This window comes from Rhinolophus hipposideros (assembly GCF_964194185.1).
Source record: "Rhinolophus hipposideros genome assembly, chromosome: 7".
NCBI lineage: Eukaryota > Metazoa > Chordata > Mammalia > Chiroptera > Rhinolophidae > Rhinolophus > Rhinolophus hipposideros.
Genome location: NC_138053.1, coordinates 91,448,495 through 91,475,346, shown reverse-complemented (window position 1 = coordinate 91,475,346; position 26,852 = coordinate 91,448,495). Strand labels below are relative to the sequence as shown.

Sequence of the window (26,852 nt, the reverse complement as noted above, 5' to 3'; positions counted from 1 at the left end):
TTCCTGCCCCGAGTGTGCACATGTCTGTTTCTCTTCTCTCTCCTACTGCATGTGAATAATGATGGCAGGACTTCCTTAGCACTTGCTGTGTGTCAGGGACCGTTCTAAGCACTGTCCACATATTGTTTCATTCCTTCTTCATGACGACGCTGTGGCAGGTACTCCTATTCCCATTTTACAGATGAGGAAACTGAGGTGTGGAGTAGATTAATAATTTGCCCAAAGTCCCACAGGTTGTTGGTGGCAGGGGCAGGATGCCAAGCGGACCAGCTGGCTCTCAAGCATGTCTGTCACCGCCGTCCTGTTCCATCCTGTCCCACGTGGTCTTGCAGCATGTGCGTACCAGAGCCCTGTCCTGGGACAGGAACGCATGAGAAGAACTGACACAGCTGATGGAATTGGCCACAGGTGTGGGGACATTTTCAAGTGCCACTTTAAAATTTGTGTCTGATTGCATTGCGCATCCACACCTCTCTCCTGCATTCAAAAACAAGCCATAGTTTTTGACTTCCCAACTTCCATGGCACAGTGATAGAGGAAGCATACAATAATACTACAAAACCATAATACAATATAATGCTGTACCATACAATAATAATACAGTGCAGTGCAGTGCAGTGCAAAACACCTCAGGGGAAATGTCTTCTCCACGAGAGTGAGCATATGACCTTACTTTGCTTCCCGGGAATCCATGACCTAAAATTGCTTGCTTCTCTTTGTGCCTGCTGACCGACTCAGGTTTTAATTTGGTGGTCATTGAAGAGCTGCAGGAATTCAGTCAGAAGCGAACCACTCGCTCGATGTCTTGTCTTTGTCCTTTTCTCCATGTCCATGTTCTGTGTCTGTGCCCCAGTCCAACAGGATGTTATAATTTCTCTGTCACCACAAAACCACCTTCACGCCTTGCGTGACATTCAGGAGCCAGGAACACAGGCACTCAGTGAGGAATCAAGGTCACGTGGTATTTGGGGCCAGGTGGTAATGCGTGTTAACTCCAAGCTCCTGTCTAGATTGTAGAGTGGTCATTTTTAACATTTGCCGTTAGAATTGGATGCGTGGGGTCAGGGGATGATTTCTGTGCGTGTAAAAAGAAGTTCACTCCTATGAGAGTAAATGCAAGACTCCTTAAATGTATTAAGTGACAATCCATAACAGCATGTAACTATTGGAAAATCTCCAAATTTTGCCGTCTTCTTGACAATAAAATGAACTGCCTCCATATTGCCAACGTGGGTCTGCCATGCTGTCATAGTTCACTGGACAGTTGGTTTAGGTGATAATACCTATTCCAGAGGTTTGAACGAGATCAGGAATGGAGTGGGAGCTTTGGGCATGACAGTCCCCTTGTCCTGTGAGAGGCTATGCCTGCTGCCTCCCAGGCAGGAAGGGGTTATGCCTGATGGTTGTATTTCTCAGAGGTTTTTACACGTGAAGAATTTGTGTTAGTGTTTCCATATATCTTATTTGGCATGTTTCCTGAGGTTTCCTGCAGATGATTGTGTAACCAAGTAAATCATAAAGCCGAGAGACCAGACAGCTTCATGACCCACAAGGGAGTTTGCAGAGCGCTTTCCCATCCCTGTCTCTCTGGCATCTGCACAACAGAGTGGTGCATGCCCCCCTCCTCGTGTGGTGACCAGGGGTCCCTTAACTCCCATCCAGGCTCTTTGCCTAACTGCTCTCTGGTTCAAAGAAGACCTTTGTGGCAGCTGACCTACACCTCCCCACCGTGTGGGAACCAGCTGGTACCTTGGAGTCCCCATTGACACTGGCGATTTGTCGGGGATCCCCCAGCCAGTGTGCCTCCTTTCCACCTGGCAGGGATGGGAAGGTTGTGCTCGCAGCCCCCGGGGGCAGTTAAAGTCTCCCCCACCACGTGTCCTCATTCACTCCTACTTCTGGCCTCTCCTGCCCCCCACCCACTCACAGCGCCCACTTCCCTCCGCCCAGCCCGTTTGACTCCTTCTCACACACGATAGTAGCACTGGAGACCTTTCCTCCTTTACTCGGGACTATGGCGACGTCTTCTGCCTCCAGGTGGGCGGGTCTTCGTAGGTCAGGAGGAGCAGAAGTCGTGGATTCCGCGACGGGCGGGGGACGGGTTCACGGCCAGCGCTCCCTCTGGATGACACCACGTTCCCTCTCCTTTCCAGTGTGCAGACTGAATCTCTCCCACTGTGTCTTGTGTTCGCAGCCTTGACATCACCGATCGAGTATCAGAGGAACCACAGCGGGGGCAGCGCGGGCGGGGGCGGCGGGGCGCCCAGTGGCGGTGGCAGCAACCACAGCAGTGGCGCCGGCAGCTGCGGTGGCCCCCCCAGCTCGAGCAGAAGCAGACCCTCCCGGATCCCCCAGCCTGTCCGACACCACTCCCCCGTGCTGGTCTCCTCTGCAGCCTCGAGCCAAGCAGAGGCAGACAAGATGTCAGGTATGTGCACTCCCAGCCCTTCACTGCCTCCTCCCAGCAGCAGCCTCGGCCCGGAGGCCGGCCCCGGCCAGCCCGGCAGGCATCCCCCCGGCGGCCAGTGCAAAGGTGCTGAGCGAGAAGCAGAGCGCATCCCCAAGATGAAGGTGATTGAGAGCCCCCGGAAGAGCGCCGGCAGCGCCGCGGGTGCCGGCCAGGACGGGAGCGCCGCGGAGGACGGCCGCTCGCGGGGCAGCCTGGGCGCCCTGCCCCTGGGAAAGCCCAGGCCCGGGGCCGCGTCGCCTCTGAACTCGCCTGTCTCCTCCGCACTCCCTTCTCCGTTCGGCAAGGAGCCCTTCCCCCCCGGCAGCCCCCTGCAGAAGGGGGGCTCCTTCTGGAGCTCCATCCCCGCCTCCCCCGCCAGCCGGCCGGGCTCCTTCACCTTCCCGGGGGACAGTGACTCCCTCCAACGGCAGGCGCACCGCCACGCGGCCCCCGGCAAGGACACGGACCGCATGAGCACGTGCTCCTCGGCCAGCGAGCAGTCCGTGCAGTCCACACAGAGCAATGGGGTAAGAGCGCCCGGCGGCCTCCGCCCGCCCGCCCCGCTGCCTCTGTCGCGCCAGCTCTTCTAAGCCTCCGCCGCCGCGGCGTCCTCTACCGTCCTCTACCGTCCTCGTCCTCGTACTAACTCCTGGCTCCCGGGACCGCGGGCTCTGCGCGCGCCCTCCGCAGGCCCGCACCGCGGCGCCCCCTAACCGCTCTGCTCCGGACGGCGCTGCTCATCGCCACTAACTCGCTCCTTGCTTTGTGTGTGTCTCCTTAACCCGAGAAAGCCGGTCATTAACCTCTGAACGCAGCCTCTGTAAGTCTTTTCCATTTTCCAACCAGTGGACTACCTTGGAACTTCCTTTTTGCCCTCGCCTTCCTCACACACATTTTTTTAGAGGGGTCAGTGTCTCTGCTGTCTGCCTCCTATTTAAATCAAAACCTACACTTTATAAGCTTTTTGCTCATCGCTTGGTCGTGCTCTTTTATACCTTAAATTATCTTTGCAGCATTTTTGACTCATCTGCTGAAAAAAAAAAATCCCTCAAGAAAACTTCCAACAACAACTCAAAGCAAACTAAGCTGACAAAATGGGGGGAAGGAATCTCTCTCCAGTGGAAATATGTGCTCCCCCCAGAGTTCCCCTCGGGAAGAGACTGCTTTAGGGCACCTGGAGATGGGCTCCTGCCGGCGGCCGGGAGGATGTCTGCGCTCTGTCCAGCAGGGGGCGCGGCGCGGGCTGCGGCGCTCCGGCCGTCCTCAGCCTCGTTTTGCCCGCCGCCAGTGTTCGCAGGCAGGAGGGTTGCTGTGGTGGGGTTTCCCCCCCGTTTCGTGGCTCCCTCGCTCTCCTACCCAACTGTTTCCTACCTGGCAGAGGGCCTGCCCCATAACACCTTCCTGAAGGCATGCGTGAGGGAATACAACTGTTCTAATGAGTGTATGTTTGATTGCTTTATAAATTTTTAAATACATTTCCCTAAAAGGGTCTGTGTCTCTCTTTATAAAACAAATCTGGCTTTTGCATGTCTGTCTCTCTCTCTCTCCTGTGGACTTCTGTCAATGCCTTGTTGGGGTTCACTTGGCTTTATCCTTTCTTACCTCCCATTTTTTGTTACGTATTTCGATAAACTATATTTAATTGAGGAAGAAATTAGCAAATGGGTCTGGGTACATTTATTTACCTTTGAATCTCATTCTTAAAAGCAGCTAGTGGGGCAGGCTTCCCCTGCAGTGGCCAGCATCCGCACCCGTGTTATGGGCTCCTCAGCGTGGCCTGCACTGTAGCTTGGCCCCCTCGTTAGGTGTGCAGGTGAGCGTCAGAAGGTGATTTCAGCCAGAGGAAAAGATGCAGTGACACGGTCTGCCGGAACCTGATTGGATACTTAGTGTGCAGGCCTGCCTCACAGCTTTGACCCCAAAACACCCAGGGACTCTCGGTCTGTTTCAGAGGGAACACCCAGTGCAGGAGCCCGCGGGGTCTCTGGGCACCCCTGAGTGCACAGGGTAACGCCCCCACCTGGCTCCCTCCCACGGCGTTCATTCTGAGACAGAGGCACAGTCACGTGTGGCACATGTTCTGGCAAATTGTAGGTTGCAAAAGTTACCTTTTCTGTCTTCCACTTTTCCGTATGTGGCAGGTCACCTGGACAGGGAAATTGCCAGTGTTTTAATGAGTCAAAATGCCTCAAAGAAAGGCCCACTGGAGGCCTCAAATGGGGATTTGGTCTCTCGACTCTGAACTAGTTCAGTTAAAAGGAACTGTCGACGTGCCCTGCTCCCACCCACTTGGGCCACTTTATCTCCATGGGCGGGGGCGGTCAGCAGCGGCCTCCTTCCTCTTGACCACTTCCGTGGAGCTGTCTGCGGTCACAGCCACGCAGCTGTGCCTAATCCACGACCCAGGTCCTTCTTCCTCCTTTATATGGTCACCTTCTGGAAAGTTCTGCCTAGAGCAGGAGTGGAATGGATGTGGACCGGTCCTTACGGTGACTGTGCCAGCCCCCAGAGGTGGACACACAAGCTCCCTGCACCTGTCCACCCAGGCAGCAGTACAAGTGCAGCCTTTCTCCCAGAGGCCACGTGGCCCATGCAAATCCCTAACCTCCCACTTTGAGGGGTGATAATTGTGCCCGCTGGCAAGGCCGCGGTGAGCATTAAATGAGACAGATTTCAAATACCTAATACTTAGCCTGGGACATAGCAGGTGTTCAGAAAACACTAGTAGCTATTACTGTTCTGACAAAATACTCAGATTATGGTATGTTTTATTACCCAAAGCGCCTGTGCCACAGAAGTTGATTTTTGTTTACGTTTTCTAGCAAATGTGGCTGTTTAATCGCAGAACTATTAGGTGTTGCTCTGTTGGTCAGCATACAAAAGGACGCGCTAAAAGGGTAAAGCGGTATACAGGAGTCTTCACGGCCCAAAGCCTGCCGGGGGCAGCGTGGGCATCCATGAGGGGCCGCAGCACACAGCAGCCCCCGAGCCGAGACAGCAGTGATGGCTCGGCCCTCGGCTGTGTTTAACTTAAACGTCCCCCACGGGTCTGGATTCAGCCCGGCCTTTGGCCTCCCAGCGCACTGGCTTGTTGGCAGCGGTCCGCCGTCTGCTCCGGGTGCCCTGACACCAGCTCAGTAGCCCAGGGCCAGCAGGCATGTGGCAGGGGTGTCTGACAGTCACACCTACACCGACCCAGCACCTGCCCCAGGCGTCCGAGAGCCCGGCAGAGTCTTGGGGATCCATGACTGTCCAGACATCACCATTGGTGAAGGCCTCTCGGGAGCAAGCTAAAGGGAGCAGGGCGCCTGACGCCATTCCCCGCATCCCGACTGTTGCTAGACGGGATTGGGCCAGATGTAGCTCAGGATTTGGCAGTGGTCTCAGCTTCCTCCTCCCCCGGAACAAAGGGGCCACTTGGTAAAGGACAGCTTGGGACAGATACTGCCGTTGGTGTTTCTTCTACTCGCCAGCTAACACCACCCAGCTTGTGGGCCCCGGTAGGTGGCCTTAAGAAATGATCTTTGTTTGACTTTTGCAATCTTGCCTCATTGACTGAGTTACTGAACAGGTATTGAGTGGTGACCCACAGAGATTGGGTGCCACGGGGCTGCCGGACAAGTGTGGGTAGGTTTCCGCTGCGAGGGTCTGTTCCCAAGGAGCCAGTGGTCGAAGATCTTCAATGACGCGTTCCCGTGGCAACAGCGTCTTCACGACACTTGAGTCATGCAAGCTCCTAAGAGGGCCGTCCACCATGGGCCACACAAAGGAAGCAGGACAGCTATCCCTAAGAGCAGAATAGTAGCTGACGTACTTTTTAGGTAATCTGCATTCTTCTTTTAGAAGGGAAAAAAGGGAATTATTAGGCGTGACAGCAACTTGGCGGAATCCTGGAATATGCGTTCTGGATGAACGTTTTTATCTGGCTGATTTGGGGGCTCCTCCATGATCTGATCTGTCAGGGAGCTGAAGAGCTACTCTGTGCTGCCCTTTAGTTTAATAATACTTTTAAAGGAGCGTGGTAGAGTAACAATACCGTGACATAGGAATAACCGCACGTGGCATGAACATAAGGACGGAGCCGTTCCTTCAAAAATGCAAGGAGATGGGACTAAAACAAAAGCGTCCAAATGTAAAGTGACATCGTTGCACTGATTTTTTTTTAGACTGTTCCTAAATTTCTAGAGCAACACTGGTTTTCAGTTACTGCAAAAGCACAGGGTTAGCTAAGAAGTGTGGAGGAGAGTGCTGCAGAATGCCCCTCTGTGTGGTGAGCCCTGCTCTGGGGCGTCGCGTCATGGCACACACTGATGAGCGAGTTCATGGTATCAGATCTCATGTCAGTTCCCCTCTGCCTTTTTTCTTTCCATCTTTCCCGCTACAGAGTGAAAGTAGCAGCAGTAGCAACATCTCCACCATGTTGGTGACACACGATTACACGGCAGTGAAGGAGGATGAGATCACCGTCTACCAAGGAGAGGTCGTTCAGATTCTGGCCAGCAATCAGCAGAACATGTTTCTGGTGTTTCGAGCCGCCACTGACCAGTGCCCCGCCGCCGAGGGCTGGATTCCAGGCTTTGTCCTGGGGCATACCAGTGCAGTCATCATGGAGAACCCCGACGGGACCCTCAAGTGAGAGCCCAGCGGGACAGCCGAGGGGAGAGGGGCCCGAGCACAAACGAGGCCTAATAGCCCTGACAGGCTGAGCCTGCTGAGAGAAAGCAGCGCTCTTGTCTGTTAGTGTTAGTTCCATGTCCGAGCACAGGGTGGGCCCCGCAAAGGGAAGATGGGTGGCTTTCCATCTCTCACACTCCTTCTGCAAGTTATTTTAGTTACCTCCACCTGAAAACACACAGCTTTTTCAAGCCACTAGGTGTGACCACGGTAATATTTTAGTCCCTGGGTGTTTTGGGGGGTTGAGGACTTTGCAAGGACCCCTAACTCATTATTAGGGTACATCAGTAAAGATACTCATTGTATAAGTTTTAGTAGGTAAAGATACAAGGTGTCTTACCTCATGTATAGTGGAAGATGAATGCAGTTAAGAAACTTGAAACCAGTTTTGCTGCATTGAACATTTTAAAGAAAACTGAAGTCAGATGCTGGAGTCTAAAACTTCCCTTCCCTAAATCTCTCTAGCTATGGTAGAAACCAGCCACATGGCTTCTGGGAGTGGAAGCATTGCAGGACTTTGTGATTTTTGAAGTCTCTAAAGACTTTAGGCCAAACCCCAACCCAAAGGCACTGACGGTGGCTGTAGTCCTCTTCAGTCTTGGCCTTGGCCTTGCCTGGGTTTGCAAGGCAGGCTGAGCCTTTGGCTCCATGCTTGCCACTTCGCCCCACCCCCCAGGGACGTTGGGCTTGAGTTCAGGCTACAGAATGCCTATATTCCGTTTCTTGTCCTATTTCTCCTTGACACACAGAAATATTTTATTCTAGTACATTATTCAAGAATTTCATTTTATACTTTGTTTCCTCCAAAAATATTCTTAGGTTCTATGTTAGGGTTCTCCAGAGAAATAGAATCAATACGTTGTGTGTGTGAGTGTGTGTGTGTGTGTGTGTGTGTGTGTGTGTGTGTGTGTGAAGAGAGAGAGAGAAAAAAGAGAGAGACAAAGAAGTTTATTGTCAAGAGTTGGTTTGTGCAATTATGGAGGCTGGCAAGTCCAAATCTGCAGTGTGGAGGACCCAACAGGCCGAAGACCCATGAGAGCCAATGGTACAGATGAGTCTGAAGGCGTTCTGCTGGAGAGTTCCCTCCTGCCCAAAAAACAGGTCTTTTTATTCTACTCAGGCCTTCAGCTGATTGGATGAGGTGCACCACTGTATGAAGAGTAATAGGTTTTACGGTACCAATTAAATTGTTAATTTCATCCAGAAACATCCAGAATCACGTTTGGCCAAATAGCTGAGCATCCAATGGCCCAGTCAGGTCGACACATAAAATTAACCAGCACAGGCACCTTTATATTTTCATCCTTAAAATTTGACTTAACAAAGTGTTGGATTTCCGTCCTGGTTACTGAGATCACAGGAAAGTGTTCTCAGCAGGATTCACTGTTACTGGAGTTTTCTCTGTCATCCTATGTCTGCGTTGGTCAGCTTTTTTCTAATGTTTTCAGGAATTATGTGCCGAACACTGGAAAGGCAGAATACTAACAATGTGTTAATTTCCCCCTAGGAAGTCAACATCTTGGCACACAGCACTCCGTTTAAGGAAAAAATCTGAGAAAAAAGATAAAGACGGCAAACGGGAAGGCAAGTTAGAGAACGGTTATCGGAAATCACGGGAAGGGCTCAGCAACAAGGTATCTGTGAAGGTGAGTACCAGTGTCTCCAGGAACCCTGTCCCCCTCAGTTAGACATGGGGGCTGGCACCGGCCCAAGAGGAAGTGGGGGTGTCCCACTCCCAGACCTGGGGCCCAGGCTCGCTTGGCAATGATCTGCCTCTTACCATGTGCTTCCCTCTGCTCGGGGGCAGAACTTCCAGGGTTTTGAAGAGGGTTTGCAGGGATGGTGCTAGCTGGCACAGGTACCTGTGTGTTCTAAGGAACCAGGTATACACGTGGACACCTCACCAGGTCCACGTCTGGCTGACAGAGAACGCCGTTAGGTTCCCAGGAGAAGCAGAGTCTAGATTCTCAGAAGCAGACAGGGAGCAAAGCAGCCGTGGTTCCGACTTCCTTCAGTGCCCGCCTCGGACCACAGGGGAAGTGACTAGATGCTGAGAAACAGGTCCACTGGCTGGAGCGAATCGCCTGGCTCCAGTCAGCTTTACTCCTTTATGATCAGATTGCCTTAAACGGGGGATGGGGGGACGGGGAGGGAATGACACGTTCCTGGAGAAAAAGAAAACAACTCCTCAAAGGAATCTGGGGACCCTAGGTTAGGGCAGCAGCCATTCTGCAGAAGGAAGGGATCCCGGGATGACTGGACTTGATCCTTAGGCTGAGAAAAACGGACGTCTCTGAGTTTAAGCAGTGTTTTGATTTGTGTGGGGAGGAAGAAAACACCCCCAAATTCATAGGACTAGAAGCTTTCGAGCGTATTTGAAAGAGTGCAAGTGTGGTCAGTTGTGAATGAAAGCCGGGCAAACCAAGCTGTGTTTCTTTGCATCTTTCAACAATATGTGTAGCCCCAAGTAAAGTCTTTTTGGTTCACACCTGTGTGCTTTTTCCATTTCAGCTTCTCAGTCCCAACTACATTTGTGACGGTGAGTGTCGTACCTCTTTCTTCTAGTCCTACAGGTTGTGGGGCCAGGGGCCGTGTCGCAGACACTCAGCGTAGCCGGTGGAAACGGGTTTCCTATGCAGCTCTGGGCTGGGCCAGCAGCTGAGGTCCTGTTTGTCTGTGACGGGAGTGTGGGTGGGCCCACGTGGGAGGGGAGCCGGGACCAGTGTTACTGATTCCTTTCTCGTGCAGTTCCCCCAGAATTCGTCATTCCCTTGAGTGAGGTCACATGTGAGACAGGGGAGACCGTTGTTCTTAGATGTCGAGTTTGCGGCCGCCCCAAGGCCTCGATCACCTGGAGGGGCCCGGAACACAACACTTTGAACAGCGATGGTCACTACAGCATCTCCTACAGGTGAGGGGCCCACGTGGGGGTCGCTGTCGCAGGCTGGTTCCACCGTGGCTGACCTGACTGAGTCTGTGGTTGCCTTTCACACTGGGACGCTTCCCATGAGGGAACGTCTCGTACCTGGGTGTGTGACTCAAATTAAAATTCCACTTGAAATTCCTCGTGGGTATTCGAGCTCCTGCTTTCGTGCGATGCTGCAGGAGAGAGCTCGCGGTGGCAGCGGGGGGAGCGGAGCCTTTCTGACACGGGGCGTTTTCTGCTCTGTGTGGCAGTGACTTAGGAGAGGCCGCTCTGAAGATCGTCGGCGTGACCTTGGAGGACGACGGCCTGTACACGTGCATTGCTGTGAATGACATGGGGTCAGCCTCCTCTGCAGCCAGTCTGAGGGTGCTAGGTAAGCTGCAGCGCTGAGCTGGGGTGCCCATCTTCCAGGGGCCTCTCTACACGTGACCCCGGTCCTTCCCAAGGGGAGCTGCAGCAGCAGCCCACAGTCTGGGACGTCCCGGGGTGGGTGACTTCTCACGTGGTCAAGGCAGGGAGCAGCGTGGCCTCTGACACGGCCACTGGGCTGGAACAAGGTGCGTAGTTCTGAAAACACATTCTTGTATCCAATTTCTCTTTGATCTGGTTACCCAGTCGCCACTCTGGCTCTGAGAGAATCTAATCTAAGTCGGTCTCAAGGAATATGGGCAAAAGGGAAGGAAAAGAGGGAGCGTGGTTGCAGAGTGCGCAGGCTCTGCCTGTCTCAGACCCTGACAACAGCCCTGCTGGAGGCCGTGGCCTCCTGTCCTTCCAGGAGCCCAGGGGGACCCTGGTGGGACCCGCGTCACTCTGGTCTGAAGCCCTTGCTCGCTCCACTGTCTGGCAGGGCCTTGTTCCCTCTCCACCACTAAACCTGGAGGCAGAACCGTATCCTGAGGCTTTTTACATTTCCTGTAGTTGCACTTGACACATGTGGATGCTCAGTAAGCAGCACATACTGATCTCTAGCTACCATTTTGTGGCCACCAACTATGCAAGGGGTGGGGGGGGGCTGCTGCGATTTCTCATTGATCCTGCAGCTGTTCCAGGCATGAGAGCCCCTGACGAGAGTGAAAATAAAAATCTGAACTGCAAGGTGAATTGAGTTTGGGGGCGCCCTGTGTGTAGACAATAAACAGAATTGTCTCAGAACTTTTATCCCACGTATCTTAATCCTACATCTATTTTAACCTCATTAAATCAAAGAAAGGAAGTATTCTGATTTTTGGATCATGCCACAAAAAAGAAAGTCTTGAATTTGAGAGTAAAGAATCACCAAATTCTAATTTTAAAAAGATGTCACAGAAATTATACAGGTGATTTTCTTTTTAGATAAATCACTAATGAAAGCTAAGGGAGTTTAGGGAGATACACTGATACCCTGGAGACAGGAGTGGGGTAATCGTGGAAGAGGAGGGGTGCGTTTATTTCTTTCACATGAATCTGTCTGTCATGCTGAGTCCCGACCCGCAGCGTGTTTCACACATACAGCGTGTTTCCTCGCGGTGAGACACAGTTCACATGCTCGGTGGCCACATACGGCTGCCACATGGGACCTCGCAGGTCTGTGCTCCTTCCCCGAGAAGCACCACCTAATCCAGGCTCAGGGGATGCTGCTCTTCTTGCAGGTCCAGGGAGTGATGGGGTCGTGGTGACCTGGAAAGACAACTTTGACTCCTTCTACAGCGAAGTGGCTGAGCTTGGCAGGTACGGCCTACAACCCAGGGCCTTTTCCGGGAGAGGAGCCTGGAGGACGTGACTCACTAAGAGCCCAGCAGCTGGGAGTTCTGTGCGTCCCACTAGCAGTGTAACCTGTGTCGCCTTTTGCTGCTAAGCATCCAGGATGTAACAGAGATGTTTTCAGCTCAGGTTCCAAGAGAATCAAGGCCCAAAGCCATAAGCCATCCATTGGAATGGCTTGACTCCCGCTCTGTGCTGTCTGTGTCCTACGCGTGGTGAAATTCAGGGGAGAGTCACTCACACCGTTTCTCTAGGACTTCATTCTCCCGTGGAGTCCTGGTTAAAAACGTCTGACTGTGTCCTTCAGGTTCCAGCTGTACATGGAACTGTAAGGGGAGTCGCAGGGGACGCCTGAGCAAACTGAGAGAGGGCTCCAACAGAGAGGGGTTGTCTCTCTCCATATGGGGCAGTACTGTCAGGCATCTTCTGAGTGTCCTCACATATCTCATGTGGCAATAAGGAGGTCAACAGCATGACAGCTGAATGTCCCTTTTGAAAAGCTTTCCCCCAGCAGCCGCCTCTTCCATTGAGCGGCCACACTGGGTGGTGGCTCCAGTGACCTGCTCACCTACCTGCATGCATTAGCCTGGCATCGCCGTCACTTATCTTTACTGCACAAGGCACCACTCAGGTCTCAGAGCAGCAGTGATTTATCACATCACACAACGTGTGACTGATTGGGGTGTTCCGTTGGTCTGTCGTGGCATGTGCACGTGTCACCCACATGTCCTCGGCCCCACCTGGGATGCTGGGCTCTGGGGCTTCCTCATATGATGGTGGAAGCATTCCAAGAAAAGAAAAACAGAAGCCGCAAGGCCTCTTAAGGCCCAGCCTCAGAAATCCACAGCGGTGCTCCGTCCACACTCTGCGGGTCAGAATCAGCCCCCAGCCAGCCCAGATTCAAGGGAGGAGAGATAGACGCCAACTCCCCGCGGGAGAACTAGCAAAGGGGCGTGGCCGTCTTGATCCCCCCCACAGCCTGCTGCCCTTTCTCTTCATCACATTCCTTAGGACCCCGCCGTCTCGTCCCATTAGGGCAGCAGGCTCAAACTTGAGGTCCAAGGCTCCGTTGTCCAGATCAAATGGAGATGGAGCTGGGATTTCAGGTGTGGTCTGTGGGTGCAGCGCCAGGGACCGTGAACTAGTGATGAGTGACCCACCTCTATCATCCTGGGCAGGCAGGCAGTGATGGCAGCTGACACCTGTTCAGAAGGGGGGTGGGGTGACCAGGAGGCCCCAAATAGTCCCTCCCTAGCTTTTTCACACAATGAGGAAAGTTTTCTACGAGAGAACAAAGGTAGAAGCTGCCTGGTAAGTCTCACGATGTCACTTCTGAGGTTAGAGGGAGTCAAGTGATCTGCCTGGACCGGTGCGAGGAAGTGGAGTCTTCCTGTAGGAGGAGGAGACAGTCTCACCGCAGAGCAGCTCGGACAGGCTTCCTCGGGGCCATCGTGGGGCCACAGCCCCTGCACGGAGTGCTGGGGAGAGCAGGGCCTGTGGGCAGAACTGGTCGGCAGGCGGGGGAAGCTGTCCCTCCCCCAGTCCACTTAGGTTAACAGAGCTTTTCTCCACGACTCACTCAGAGTCCTCTGAAAATTACCTTCTCGACCTATTTTCCAGGGGCAGGTTCTCTGTCGTTAAGAAATGTGATCAGAAAGGAACCAAACGAGCTGTGGCCACTAAGTTTGTGAACAAGAAGTTGATGAAGCGTGACCAGGTCACCCACGAGCTTGGAGTCCTGCAGAACGTCCAGCACCCACTCCTGGTTGGACTCCTGGACACCTTTGAGACCCCCACCAGCTACGTCCTTGTTTTAGAAATGTGCGTACACACCGAATCGCCCTTCTTTGTAACCCACAGCCTCACCTTCAAGCGTTTTATTGATGTTCTCTAAGGACAATGGGAATCGGGACTTTAGGATTCACAGAACTTCTAAAACATAGGGGTGTGATCACAAAATATGGTGTATGTTTAGATGAAAAAATATTTATTACAGTAAAAAACACATTGCCATTAATCCCCCTCAAAATACACCCCCTCACTTCGAACACATTTATCCTGTCGTTCTTGCCACTTTCTGAAGCAGTTCTAGAAGTTCTCTTTCTTGAGTGTCTTTACTTCACCTGCCATCATGACAGTGCTCCTCCCTGTCACACTTAGCTTCTGGTACATGGCAATTTCTGTCAAATAAAAACATTACCATGTGTCCTCATCCACCTTATTCATCGGATCTGGCACCATGTGACTTCTGGCTCATCCCCAAATCAAAATGACCGTGAAAGGTAAACATTTTGAATCCATTCAGGACATCGAGGCAGCCAGGACAGCACAACTAAAGACACTCACAAAAGAGGACTTCCAGAACTGCTTCAGAAAGTGGCAAGAATGATGGGATAAGTGTGTTAGAAGTGAGGAGTGTTTTAAGGGGGATTAATGGCAGTGTGTCTTACTGTAATAATTTTTTTTTATTTGAACATTCACCATATTTTTTAATGAAACCTCGTATGTATGCTATTAGAGACCACAATTTTGGAGCTTTCCAGTAAATGTAGAAAGAAGTCGTTTTTAGTATGTGCTGTCCAACAAGGGGGCAGCAAGCCTAACACCACACCTAGGCTCCCACTGGGTCTCGGCCTACCTGGAGACACCACCCGGTCCCCAAAGGAGCCAAGAAGCCAGGACTCTGAAGACGCATGGCCCTGGTGGTGACCTCTGGTGGGCACTTGGGGACGGGCTCGCTAAAACTTGCTCTGTCAGGTACTTGGCACCTCATCCCCAGGGCCACCCCGCCCCTCAGAGCTCCTGCCCACCGAAGGATGACAAGAAGATGAGGGTGGGGAGACGCACCTCACGAAGAGATGCCCCCTGGACCACGCAGCCCCACTGGTCTCCAAGGTCTTCCTGGGCCCCGTGGGACCCCTCCGCATATGGCTCAGTCATGTAAAGAATGTGAAATTCAAGAGCAGTTGTCCTCAACTGGGGGCATTTGTGCCCCTCAGGGGCCACTGGCAATGCGTGAAGGCTCTTTTGGTGTCACAAGTCAGAGTGGAGTGCTACTGGCATCTCGTGGGTGGAGGCCAGGGGTGCTGCTCACCACCCTGGCACAGGGCAGGGCACAGAACGGCCCCCAGCAGAGGACCGTGTGGCCCGACGTGGCAGTCATGCCCTTGGACCATTCCGGTCTCTGGGAAACATCTCAGCATTTAGCTTTCTTTAGATTCCTATTGCTCCATTTTAGGGGGTCTCATTTCACACATTTCCTCGGATTTACAACTTCTTTTCCACTGGCAAAAGTAAAACATTTTGCACCAGTTCATACTTTTGATCACTCCTCAGTGGAAAGGATAGACCAGGCAAGAGGAGCACCCCTGGTCCGTGAAGGGGCACATTCATGGCGACCGCGGGGCTCGAGCTTCGAGGCCTCTCCCTCAGGGAGTCTCTGAAGGCCCTGCACCTGATTTTCTGTCTCTTGTGTTCTTTTTCTTAAAGACTTTGTAAGTGCCTCCACCCCAGGCCTTTATGGGGCGAGGCTGCTGTGGCCCCAGAGGACAGCGCCCGCCCCGGGGGAGGGGGTGTTTCAGGAGGGTCTGCCCGCCCAGGGCTGCTCAACTACAACGTCTCTGGGACAGCAAACCCGTCAGGCACGGAAGGGAGGACTCCCCGAGGCTGATGAACGTGTCAGTGGACGTGGAGCCTAGTTGTAGTCCCTGTTCCACCTCTCACTGGCCCTGTCACCTGGAGCTCACTTCTTAACCATGGCACCCTTTACAATCTCAGCTACTGTGGATGATTGTTGTGGCACTAACGTGATATCCAAGCAGAGACGTGGCCCCTGTGGGCCCTCAGTACCTGGGAGGGTCCTTTCTGGCTCTAGAAGCTTGATAACTAACAACACTGCCCATCTTCCCTGAGGATTTTTAGCAAGAATTATCTGACGTCCTCATAAAAAATCTACAAAACAAGGCCTCTGTTTCTGCTTTAAAATTTTCAGTGTATTCAGCCATCATTTCTTCTCCCTGGAAAACTAAATGGTTTGGCCGCACCATACTGTTAATGGGATTTCTTTTCATAACAAATTACTGACTACCAAATTCTCCTTGATTACTCCCCATTACCAGACAAGTAGCTGATTGTCCTGTGCGTTTCTGTTTTGCAAAAAAAAGAAGGCAGCATAGACAGGTGTTAGGCGAGGCTGGGGCCAGACCATCTCATTGTGATTCCAGCCTTCACTTACGAGCTGTGTGACCTTGGGAAAGGTACATAACTTCTCTATGCCTCAGTTTCCTCATCCATAAAATGGTGACAATAAAACCTTCTCGGTGAGTTGTCATGTGGATGAAATGAATAGATAGAAGGTATTTAGTCCCGGACACATGGGCAGCTCCATGTAAGTGGTTTTTAAATATTTAAAGCAAATTCACAGTAGGAAGACTTGAGACCATTTTGACTCACTGTATTGCCTTATCATTTGCCTCTTACTTACATTACCTCATTCAGCCTTCCCATCACCCATTTTACAGATGACAAAACTCAGGCTCGGAGAGGTGGCACCACTTCATTCCTAGCTTCAGCAGAGGCCCACAGAGCACCCACTGTGTGCCTGGCACTGCCAGGCAGCACTTCCATATCATTTTCTCATGGAGGCAGGGTTTGAGTGGAGCCGGCTGAGCGGGCGCCTCCCGGCTCCCTCTAAGGTTTCAGCTGCCTTGTTCCCCGCGGGCATCTGCACAGATGTTCACAAGAAGTCACCCTGTTGATCCCATTGTGCCTTCAGGTGGAGATACAATCCTGAAACATGAATGGAACATTAACAGTGGGGCACAGAGAAGGCACATTTACTTCGTATTAGACGAGAAAGTTCTCTAAAGTGAACTGGCACATAGTGACGGCCGCACACATTCCTACCTCTGCAGGGCTGACCAGGGGCGCCTCCTGGACTGTGTGGTGCGATGGGGAAACCTCACCGAAGGGAAGATCAGGGCGTATCTGGGGGAGGTTCTGGAAGCCGTCCGATACCTTCACAACTGCAGGATAGCACACCTGGACCTAAAGGTTAGTGGGTTTCCAGGGGCCAGAGAGTGGCATGTCTGACCATGGCTGGGGACAAATATGAGAGGGTGGGAGATGGAAGCACTGGTTTCCAGTCTCGGTCTTCAAAGGAGATCTTCAGACATTTCATGAGATTTCAGAAAGTTGTGTGAGTTTTCCTGGGCTGGTATGGGGCTGGTTCAGTGGTAACTGAGAAAGGAGGAGAAAGGGTTGTTGTTAGTGCTGGGAGGTACAAGGGGTGAATACCCAGCTTCGTAAACCAGCCTATGCAACACGCTGCTTTCCACTCATCTCCAGAGGGCTGGTCTGAGCCGAGTCGGGGCAGCGGCTCCTCTGTTGGTGCTTGTTCCCCCTTTCGTGGGTCAATGTGCTGAGAGCGTGATTCCATTTTGCACGTGAGCAGTCTGTTCCAGTCGACCTCAGAAATTCCTGGTGAGCCTCACGCATGAGCGTAAGCTTGGGGTTGTTGAAAATCACTGGCCTTCTTCTGTCTTCTAGCCCGAAAATATTCTGGTGGATCAGAGTTTAGCCAAGCCAACAATTAAACTGGCTGACTTTGGAGATGCTGTCCAACTCAACACGACCTACTACATCCACCAGTTACTGGGGAACCCTGAATTTGCAGCCCCCGAAATCATCCTTGGGAACCCGGTCTCCCTGACCTCGGATACGTGGAGTGTGGGAGTGCTCACATACGTCCTTCTTAGTGGCGTGTCCCCCTTCCTGGACGACAGTGTGGAAGAGACCTGCCTGAACATTTGCCGACTAGACTTTAGTTTCCCAGATGACTACTTTAAAGGAGTGAGCCAGAAGGCCAAGGATTTCGTGTGTTTCCTCCTGCAGGAGGACCCCGCCAAGCGTCCCTCGGCTGCGCTGGCCCTCCAGGAGCAGTGGCTGCAGGCGGGCCCCGGCAGTGGCAGGGGCGCGGGCGTCCTGGACACGTCCCGACTGACTTCCTTCATCGAGCGGCGCAAACACCAGAATGATGTTCGACCTCTTCGTAGCATTAAAAACTTCTTACAGAGCAGGCTGCTGCCTAGGGTCTGACCTGTCCTGAAGTCCTTTCTCATTCTCTTTCACCTGCCAATCAGCTGTTATTTCAATTTCGAAGAGAAACACAAACCAACATAACTACTCAGCTGCTGATTTCATCGTGTGAAACTGCACCCCGAGTGCGCGACGGTGGAGGACCTTCCGTGCGCTCTGCGAGCGGGGGCAGCGTCGCTGCGTCACAGTCTTTTATTCAGGTTTCTGCAAAAAATGAAAAGAAACTTTTTTAAACGAACACGAATAGAATTTTGCAAATTTAATGTTTTCCAAGATTTATTCAAGGAAACAAAATGCCTGGGTTCCACCGCTGGTGTTAAGGAACACAACAGAGATAGGCGCCACCGCGGGGATGACGCGCCCTAGCGGCGGGTCCCCCTGGCTCTGAGCTTGGCCAGCCGCCTGATCTGTGTGTCTCCCTGGGACGCCAGATGAGGCTTCTGAACCGCGCATTCAACCTCAAACTTTTGCATAAAAATAGAATGAATTGTTTTGCTCTGATGAAATGTAGGCCTTACTTGTATATAAGACTGGTCCTGCCTTCAGTCTGTCCATTCCCCACCTGCCTCCCTTCCCACCCCGCCACCCACCGCCCGGGGCTTGCTTTGGGGGTCAGAGGGTTCTGCCCATCCACCCAGGACATCAGGTTGGGTCCTGCCCCACTCCTCCACCCCCCAACCCCCAAGCCGTCAATCAGATTGTTGAGCAGTATACAGTCAGATGAAAATACTGTAAATGCACTCATTGGGGTTTTTTTGGTTTTATTTCATATCATGTGCAATGTTGTGGCTTTAACATTTTATGCAACTATTTATGAAGACCTCTGTTGTACCTGTAATAAATATATAGAAAAAGCACATACTTCGTACGGTGAGCTTTATGGTTTTGTGTGTGTGTTGGGGTGGGGTGGGGTGGAGTGAGGGTGGGGAATTGTAGCCCTGTGCCATCGTTCAAGGAGATTTAACTCTTCGTGAAATTTGTCAGTTTCGAGGACTGTAAAAAGTGATCTCATATTCTGAATATAAAACTGGATAATAGGATAATGTTTTAAAATTTATGCTATTATTCAGAATACCAAAGTATTATTTTTTTCCCCAAAATCAGTCTGGACATTTACTACTTTTTAGACTTTTTTGACATTCAATTTTCTGTACAAAAATTGGCTGGACTTTGAGCTTTTGGTAAGAAATAAAAGCCAACTGAGCACTAAGCCGCCTTGAGGCTGGCACCCCATGTCTGTGTCACTGTGGCAGAATTCACGCCGATGTGGGGAGCCCTTCAACAAAAGACGCTGGGTTTCTGGGCACGCTTGAATTTTTCTGGATGTCTTTTTATCTTTGTTGTGTGAAATACACTAACACAGAGGCCAGCCCGCTTCCCAAGCCAGCCAGACACCTGGGTTGAGCCATAAACGGGCATAGTTAAGCTTTGCAGCTTCCAATGTATTTTATTTATTCTTTTGTTGGGTTTTGTTTGTTTGTTCCTTGTAAAATTGTACAGAAACTTTTTTAAAAAAATTGGATTCAAAACTGGATGTGTATTCGTAACCTCACAACTTTTATTTGTGTATTGTTTCTTTTATTATTTCAGTTAAATTTTTACATTATTTTGCATGTATATTTCTTTGTACAGAGACCTTACATGTTTACACAGTATGATGTGATGTAAATATTTTATTTTGCCATCAGTTCTTTTAAAAAATTAAACATATTTGCCTGATTTTTGTGTTAGGCCTTTTATTTACATTGGTCACTATTGAATCCAAAAGAGAGATGGCTGAGGCAGAAAATGAAGGATGGGCCGGCCCCTCGTGGATCAGAGCCTGGGGGGCTGCAGAGGAGACTCTTCTAGACTGGGAGTCTGCTCAACACAGCCAGAGAAGGGAGTTGCTGAGGCTCCTGCAGACTGGGTCACTGGTGTGTAACCCGGAATGTCAACTGTCTATAGTGGGACTGCGCCTTGTGCTGGTTGGCATAGCTCAGGTGCCCAGTTTCTTGATGAACGTAGACTCAGAACAAAGAAGACTGCTGCATCCTGGCCACGGAGAAGCAAAACCAGCATTGTCTGGAGAGATTGAAGAAAACGAAGTGCTTAGGTGTAGGTCCTGGTGTCACGAGCAAACCAAGGATCCCGCATCTGTGAAGACCCCCACCCCACACGGAGTCACCTGTTCCTGGGGGACTTGCAGAACGGGTTTCATTTTTCATCTGTTTGCTGAAATACTGAAGGTAAGTCCCAAAGTCAGGGCATGGGATGCTCACTGTCCCCGAGGTGACACCTCCTCAGTCCCAGGGACGTCGATGGCTCGGTGGCTCCGGAGGAACAGAAATACAAGGTTGGTTCTAATCTGCATTCTCACCACATGTCCGAGTTAATCTGGTTTCTTTGACTCTTTGCCAGCATTTGGTGTCGTCACTAATTTTTATTTGACCATTCTGACAAGTGAATAATGACACATTACTGCAGTTTTAGTTTACATTTCCCTAATGGCTAATGATACAGAACTTCGTACCATGTGCTTATTTGCCATCTGTACATCCTCTTCAGTGAAACGTCTCTTCGTGTCATTTGCCTGTTTTCTTTCTCATGGCGTTGTCTGGAATTTTATTGTTGAGTTCTGAGAATTTTTTGTATATTCTAGATACCAGTCCTTTGTCAGAGATGTGGTTTGTAAATGTTTTCCCATTCTATAAGTGTGTCTTTTCATTTGCTTAACAAGATCTTTCACACAGAAAAATGTTTTAATTTTGATCAAGTCCAATTTATCAGTTCTTCATGTAGATCAAGCTTTTTGGTGTCAAGTCTATAAACTCTTCACTAAATCCTAAATTAAAGGTTTTTTCCTAAGTTTTTTGGTCAAAGTTTTTGTTTTACATTTTTCATTTAAGTTCGTGATTCATTTTGAGTTCATTTTTGTATAGGGTGTAAAATTTAGGTTGAGGGGTTTTTTTGTTTGTTTCTTGGTTTTGTTCTTTTGTAGATTTTGTTCTTGTTTTCCAGTTGTTCTAGTAGCATTTGTTGAAAAGACTATGCTTTTGTGACTTTAGTCAATGAGGTGGGCCTATTTCTGGGTTCTCTACCCTATTCCACTGGTCGCATTAATTCTCCCTCTATGGATTCCACACGGTCTTGATTACTGTAGTGTGCAGGAAGTCTTGAAATCATGTAGACTGTACTGCTCCTCCTACCTTTTTCAAAAAGTTTTAGCCACTCCAGTTCCTTTATTTTTCCATATAAATTTTAGAATATATCTGTCTATAAAATATCTTACTGGGACTTTTATAGAAATTGCATTAAATCTGTATGCCAATTTGGGGTAAATTGACACCTTTACTATGTTGAATCTTCCAATGCATGAGTATAACATAGCTCTCCAATTATCTAGATCTTCTTTGATTTCTTTCATCATCACTTTGTAGTTTTACAAGTTCATATATATATATACATATATATATATATATGTATATATATGTTTTGTTTGAATTATACCTAAATATTTCTCTTTTTCAAACAATTATAAATCATACCATATTTTCAATTTTGGTGTCCATGAATTCATTTCTACTATATAGAAATACAATTGATTTTTGAATGATTATCACTTATCCTGTATATTTGCTTAACTTACCAGTTCTAGGTGGTTTTGTAGATTCCTTGGGACTTTCTGCATAATTACATCATCTGCAAATAGGAACAGTTTTATTTCTTGCTTTCCAATATATGCCCTTGTTTCTTTTACTGGCTAAAACTTCCAATATGATATTGAATATGACTGGTGAGAGCCGACATCATCATGCTGTATAATTCTTTCTGTTTCTGAACTGTATTCACTAATATTTGTTAAGGGTTTTTGTATCTATGTTCAAAAGAGATATTGGTCTGTAATTTTTCTTTTTCTGTTTTTGTACTTTGTCCGGTTTTCAGTCTATGTATCATTGTACTACGAACTTCATAAAATAAATTGGAAAGTGTTCTATTTTCTGGAAGAGATTGTATAGAATTGGTGTCAATTCTTCTTTAAATAACTGGTAGACTTCACTGGAACCATGTGGGCCTGGAGATTTCTTTATGTGGAGTTTTTGAATTATGAATTCAATTTCCTTAATTGTTACAGGGCTAATCAAATTGTCTATTTCATATTGAATGAATTGTGATGGTTGGTGCTATTCAGGGAATTAATCCATGTCACGTCTAGTTATTCAATCAATTCTTGAGAAAAGAATGTTGAAGTCTTCGACTATTATTACTGATTTGTCTTTCTCCTTTCACTTCTGTCAGTTTTTGCTTCACATATCTTGCAGCTCTAATGTTTGATGTACACACTTAGGGTAACTGTCTTCTTGGTGAGTCAACCCTTTTATCACTATGTAATATCCCGTATGCTCTCTGGCAATTTTCTTTGCTTTGATATGTACTGTATCTGATATTAATGTAATTACTCCTGCTTTTTAAAAATTAATGCTTACTTGTGTATTTTTCCATCCTTTTACTGTCAACATACCTTTATCATTATATGTGAATTGATTTCTTATAAGCAGCATATGGTTGGGTCGTGTTTTTCAATCCACTGTGCCAGTCTCTGTCTTTTAACTGGTGTATTTAGATCATTTACATTTAATGTAATTATTGGTAAAGTTAAGGCTTAAAGCTGCCCTTCTGTTTTTTTGGTTTACTGTTCTTTTCTGGGTTCCATTTCTCTGTTTTCTTTTGTCTGCCTTCCTGTGGGTTGCTTGAACACTTTTAGGATTTCATTTGATCTATCCATAATGATTTTGAATGTGTTTCTTTACATAGCTTTAGGGGTTGCTCTAAGTATTACATAATATATACATAACTCATCACAGTCTACTGGTGTTATTGTTTTACCAGTTTGAGTGAAATATAGAAACCTTACCTCCCTGTATGTCTCATTACTCTCCCTAGTTTATAATTGTTTTAAATATTTTCTCAACATATATCTAGAACCACATTACACAATGTTACAATTTTTGCTTCAGCCATCAAACATAATTTAGAAGACTGAAGAGGAGGAGGAAAATGTATTGTATTTACCCATAGTTTTACTCTTTTCATTGTTTTCCTCCTTTCCTGATATTCCAAGATTTCGTCCTTTGTACTTTCCTTTCTGATTAGTGACCTAACTGTAGCCATTCTTTTAGGATAGTTCTGGTGGCCACAAATTCTCTTCGTTTCCCTTCACCGGATAATGTCTTCATTTACCCCTCCTCCCCTTTATTCCTGATGATATTTTCCCTAAATACACAATTCTGGGTTGACAGTTCTTTTCTTTCAAAAATGTTGTGCCACTTCCTTTGGGCCTCCATGGTTTCTATGAGAAACCATTCAAAAACTGTTATCGTCCCACAGGTCTTTGAGGAGGTATTTTTTTCTCCCCATCCCACCCCTCCCCAAACCAGCTTTTCTTTGTTGTTCAGATTGGGAAGTTTCTATTGTTCTATCTGAAAGTACACTGATTCTTCTCCTCTGTCCATTCCAATCTGCTGTTGAGCCCATGTATTGAGTTTATTTTGGTTGTATTTTTCTATGTTCTAAAAATTTTTTTTAATGTTTTTTATTTTTTTTTGCTGAGTCATTTGATCTTTTTATTTACTTCAAGGATGTTCATAATTGCTCCTTGAAGTATTTTCACCATGGCCGCTTTAAAAGTTTTGTCAGGTAATCCAAACATCCCTGTCATCTCATTGCTAGTGTGTATTACTTTTTCCATTTAACTTGAGATTTTCCTAGTTGGCATGATGAATTATTTTCATTTGAAACAAGGACATTTTAGGTGTTAGGTTATGAGACTCTGAATCTCGTTTACACCTTCTGATTTAGCTGCCTTCTTCTGACACTAGTCCAGCAGGGGGTGGGGCTGCCTCATTCATGGTGGGGGGGGGGGGGGTCTGAGTTCCACTAGACCACCCCAGATAACCACGGACAATGATAAAAGTCCCGATTCTGCCCTAGCTCTCCTCCAACACCACCCCAGTGGGGAGATGAAAGCACTTTGTTAATCCTTGGTGGGAATGGAAGTGCAGGCTCCCCACATAATCCCAGCTGACAGCAAAGCGGGGTGGGGAGTCGTGTTACTGCCCAGCAGGGATGAAAGTCCCAGCCTCCCTATTTGGCCTTCTCTAACACCACCGCACCCAGGGGTTTGATTGGGGTGCCCCATTACAACCCGGCAATGGTGGAAATCTGGGTTCCCAACTCAGTCTTTGCTGGTGGGGTAGAGGTAGGAGCCACGATGTTTTCTACTGTGTCTGGCTAGCGCAGAGAAGTTAATTGTCTAAATAAAAGCTGCCCTGCAATGTTGCTTTCCTGCTCCTTTGTGTGGAGAGAGCAGGGTTTTGTTTGGATTTCTGTCGTCTGCATCTATGGGCATTTCCAGGTTGTGGCTTCTTCAGCTCAGAGACTGGAATGTATGAAGCCCCACAGAACTCCCCATCTGCGGATGCAGCCCTGAGGCCCCTCACTGCTCCTTTCTTCTCTTCACCTTGAGTCTTCTTGAGTGTGTTTTGTATAGAATGTCCAGAGAATTTTAGTTGTACTTCATGGGGAGAACAGGAAAAATGTACCTAGCTGCTCCAGCTTCCCAGAAGCAGAAGTCCAGTATCAGTGCGTCTCTTTTTGTTTCTTAGTTTCAGGATTAGGCGATGGTGGTCTCCTGAGATGGGAACAAAACAACTGCTTAATCTTATTTTCAAAGTGACCCATTTTATCAGGGAGAACTCTGCAACCAGTATTCAAGTTCATCAGGATTGTAAGTGCATTGCACATTTTCTGACTTTTCTGCTGACTCATTTCTTGTTGAATTCTTACTCAGCTATCAGCACTAGTATTCTACTCCTACTGGACAATAACCAGACAGAATACCCTGGAAACGATAACTGGCGAGAGAAGGTAAGAAAGGGATTTGCTGGGCTACTGGTAGAGAAGAGCTTGGGCTGGCCCTGCCTGCTCGTGCAGAGCTGCTCCCCAGGCGGAACTGAGTGGGAATGCAAAGGCCAGCTCCGCATTCAAGCATCTGGGCAAAGTACTGGCTCACGTAACTTCCAGAAAGGGGAATGCAATGAATTGTCCAAGTTCTGAAGGAACAGGAAAAAGCAGATCAGTGGGCCTTGAAGGGAGAGCTGGGTTTCAGGCAGCTCCCCAGGTTGGGTCCAGGCGTTGTCAAGTTGCTCTGGCAATGGCAAGAGGTCAAGAGAGGAGGGTACGATTCTGGTACAATTTGAGGGGACAGGACATTTGCTTCTTCAGACATCGCTTCCACTGTCCACTTGTTATTTACAATTCAAAAATGTTTAGGATTTTATCTTTCGCTCTGTGGCCCGCATTCTATGGAGACCCCAGTTCAAAGGCCTCTGTTCACGACTACTGCATTCACCAGGGCATTTTTCTGCTTTCTCCTCCCATAGAATAGAAACGTTAAAGGGTTTGTAAGGCAGAATCCCTTAATGAAAGTCCGAAAAAGTCAAGATTTTAAAACTAATTGCCTCGTTTATAGTTACTGCTTATAGAACAAATGCTTCCCTGCGTCACTTTTGAAGGTTAAAACCCCTTTTACTCACTTTTACTCTATTCTTCAGTTCATGACCAAATTTCTTTCATGTGAATGTGCTTGTACAGGAGAGAATATGTCAGAACAAGTGACATAGAAACAGATTTCTGAGACACACCCTATCGATCATTTGAGAACTGCCTACAGAGCTGGATTGTTATACCACATAATGACCTGGTTTCCATATTTATTTTTAAATGCTTACACAAGAAGAGAAATAATGCAAAGCATCAAGTTTTGCAAACATGAAAATTACCTCCCGCACTAAGCTCTACCGAGCCAGGTCTTATTACAGTAGGCTCACCAAAGGTGGGAAGATCTCAGAATCTGTTTTCTTTTTCAATATTATGGCCCAGTGGGCAAACAGGAAATAAAAATGAGAGTAGGCCTTACAGCTGTGTATATGTTGCATTCACTTGCCTGTACTCCTCTGGACCATCCTTTTCTTCTTTGAGGCCGTCTCCTCCTCTGTGAGACTTGGCTTAGGCCTCAGATGGAGGCCGCATCTTCTGACAATACAGGCTCTTTCCCTAGGTGACTTCAGTTGATCTCATTCTTTTGTATAACACTGTGTTAGTTGTCTGTTGCTTTTTAACAAATTACAACAAACTTGGTGGCTTAGTGCAGAAGAAATTCATTCTCTCTCACAGTTCTGGAAACAGATAGTCCAATGTCAGTATCACTGGGCTGAAATGAAGGCATATCAGCAAGGCTGCACTCCCTCCAGAGGGTGTAGAGAAGGACCTGTCCCCTTCCTCTTCCAGGGTCTAGTAGCTTCCGGCCTTCCTTGGCTTGTGGCCACATCACGCCAATCTTCAAGGCCAGCATCTTCAAATCGCTCTCTGTTCCATCCTCACATTGCCGTTTCCTCTGTGTACATAAAAACGCCCTCTGACTGTCTCTTAATAAGGACGCTTGTGCTGGCAGGTGGGGCCCACATGGATGATAATCCACAATAATGTCGCTGTATCACTTCATCTCACCTTTGCCATATGAGGTAATTGTCACAGGTTCCAGGAGTTGGACACAGATATCTTTTGGAGGGCCATTTGTTCAACATACCACACCATCTCTGTGCCAACAATTCCAAACTTTGTGTCTCCAGCAAAGTCCCCCGTGCTCCAGGTCACGTACCGATGAAGGGGACCAGAGTATGTCACTTCGGCTTGAGGATTATTTTCAGCTGAAGGCAATTGAAATATCGCAGATGTAAGGAAAGCTCCCTGCCCTCCCCTCTGTCTAAAAGTTGTCAAAGGTGTCCCTCCTTCCCTTTCTACCAGGAAAGAGAAAAGTTCATCACTGGACACAATGTTAGACCCGTTCAGCCTGGACCTGACACCAGAGGAAACTACATAACAAGTTTTACTAAGTAGCCTTTATCTTAGCTCTTGGAAGCCTAAAAT

The 26,852-nt window shown here is 48.7% G+C and overlaps 1 protein-coding gene across 4 annotated transcripts in view; it reads left to right on the top strand.

Annotated features, from left to right (window-relative positions):
• TRIO (trio Rho guanine nucleotide exchange factor) overlaps positions 1-19,604 on the top strand; it is a gene marked incomplete at its 5' end in the record, with an annotated part of 321,447 nt that extends 301,843 nt beyond the window's left edge. For 2 of the 4 annotated variants that reach the window (XM_081053954.1, XM_081053955.1), the window contains 10 exons: positions 2,195-2,976; positions 6,834-7,081; positions 8,631-8,769; positions 9,635-9,662; positions 9,872-10,034; positions 10,301-10,422; positions 11,678-11,756; positions 13,410-13,610; positions 16,703-16,841; positions 17,337-19,604. In XM_081053954.1, coding sequence (XP_080910080.1) covers positions 2,195-2,976; positions 6,834-7,081; positions 8,631-8,769; positions 9,635-9,662; positions 9,872-10,034; positions 10,301-10,422; positions 11,678-11,756; positions 13,410-13,610; positions 16,703-16,841; positions 17,337-17,885 — 2,450 coding nt within the window. In that variant the 3' untranslated portion in view covers positions 17,886-19,604. Of the gene's footprint in view, positions 1-2,194; positions 2,977-3,462; positions 4,106-6,833; positions 7,082-8,630; positions 8,770-9,634; positions 9,663-9,871; positions 10,035-10,300; positions 10,423-11,677; positions 11,757-13,409; positions 13,611-16,702; positions 16,842-17,336 lie in introns of those variants that run through there. The other 2 variants (XM_081053957.1, XM_081053956.1) reach the window with 2 other exon arrangements.
• Between the last annotated feature and the right edge of the window lie 7,248 nt (positions 19,605-26,852).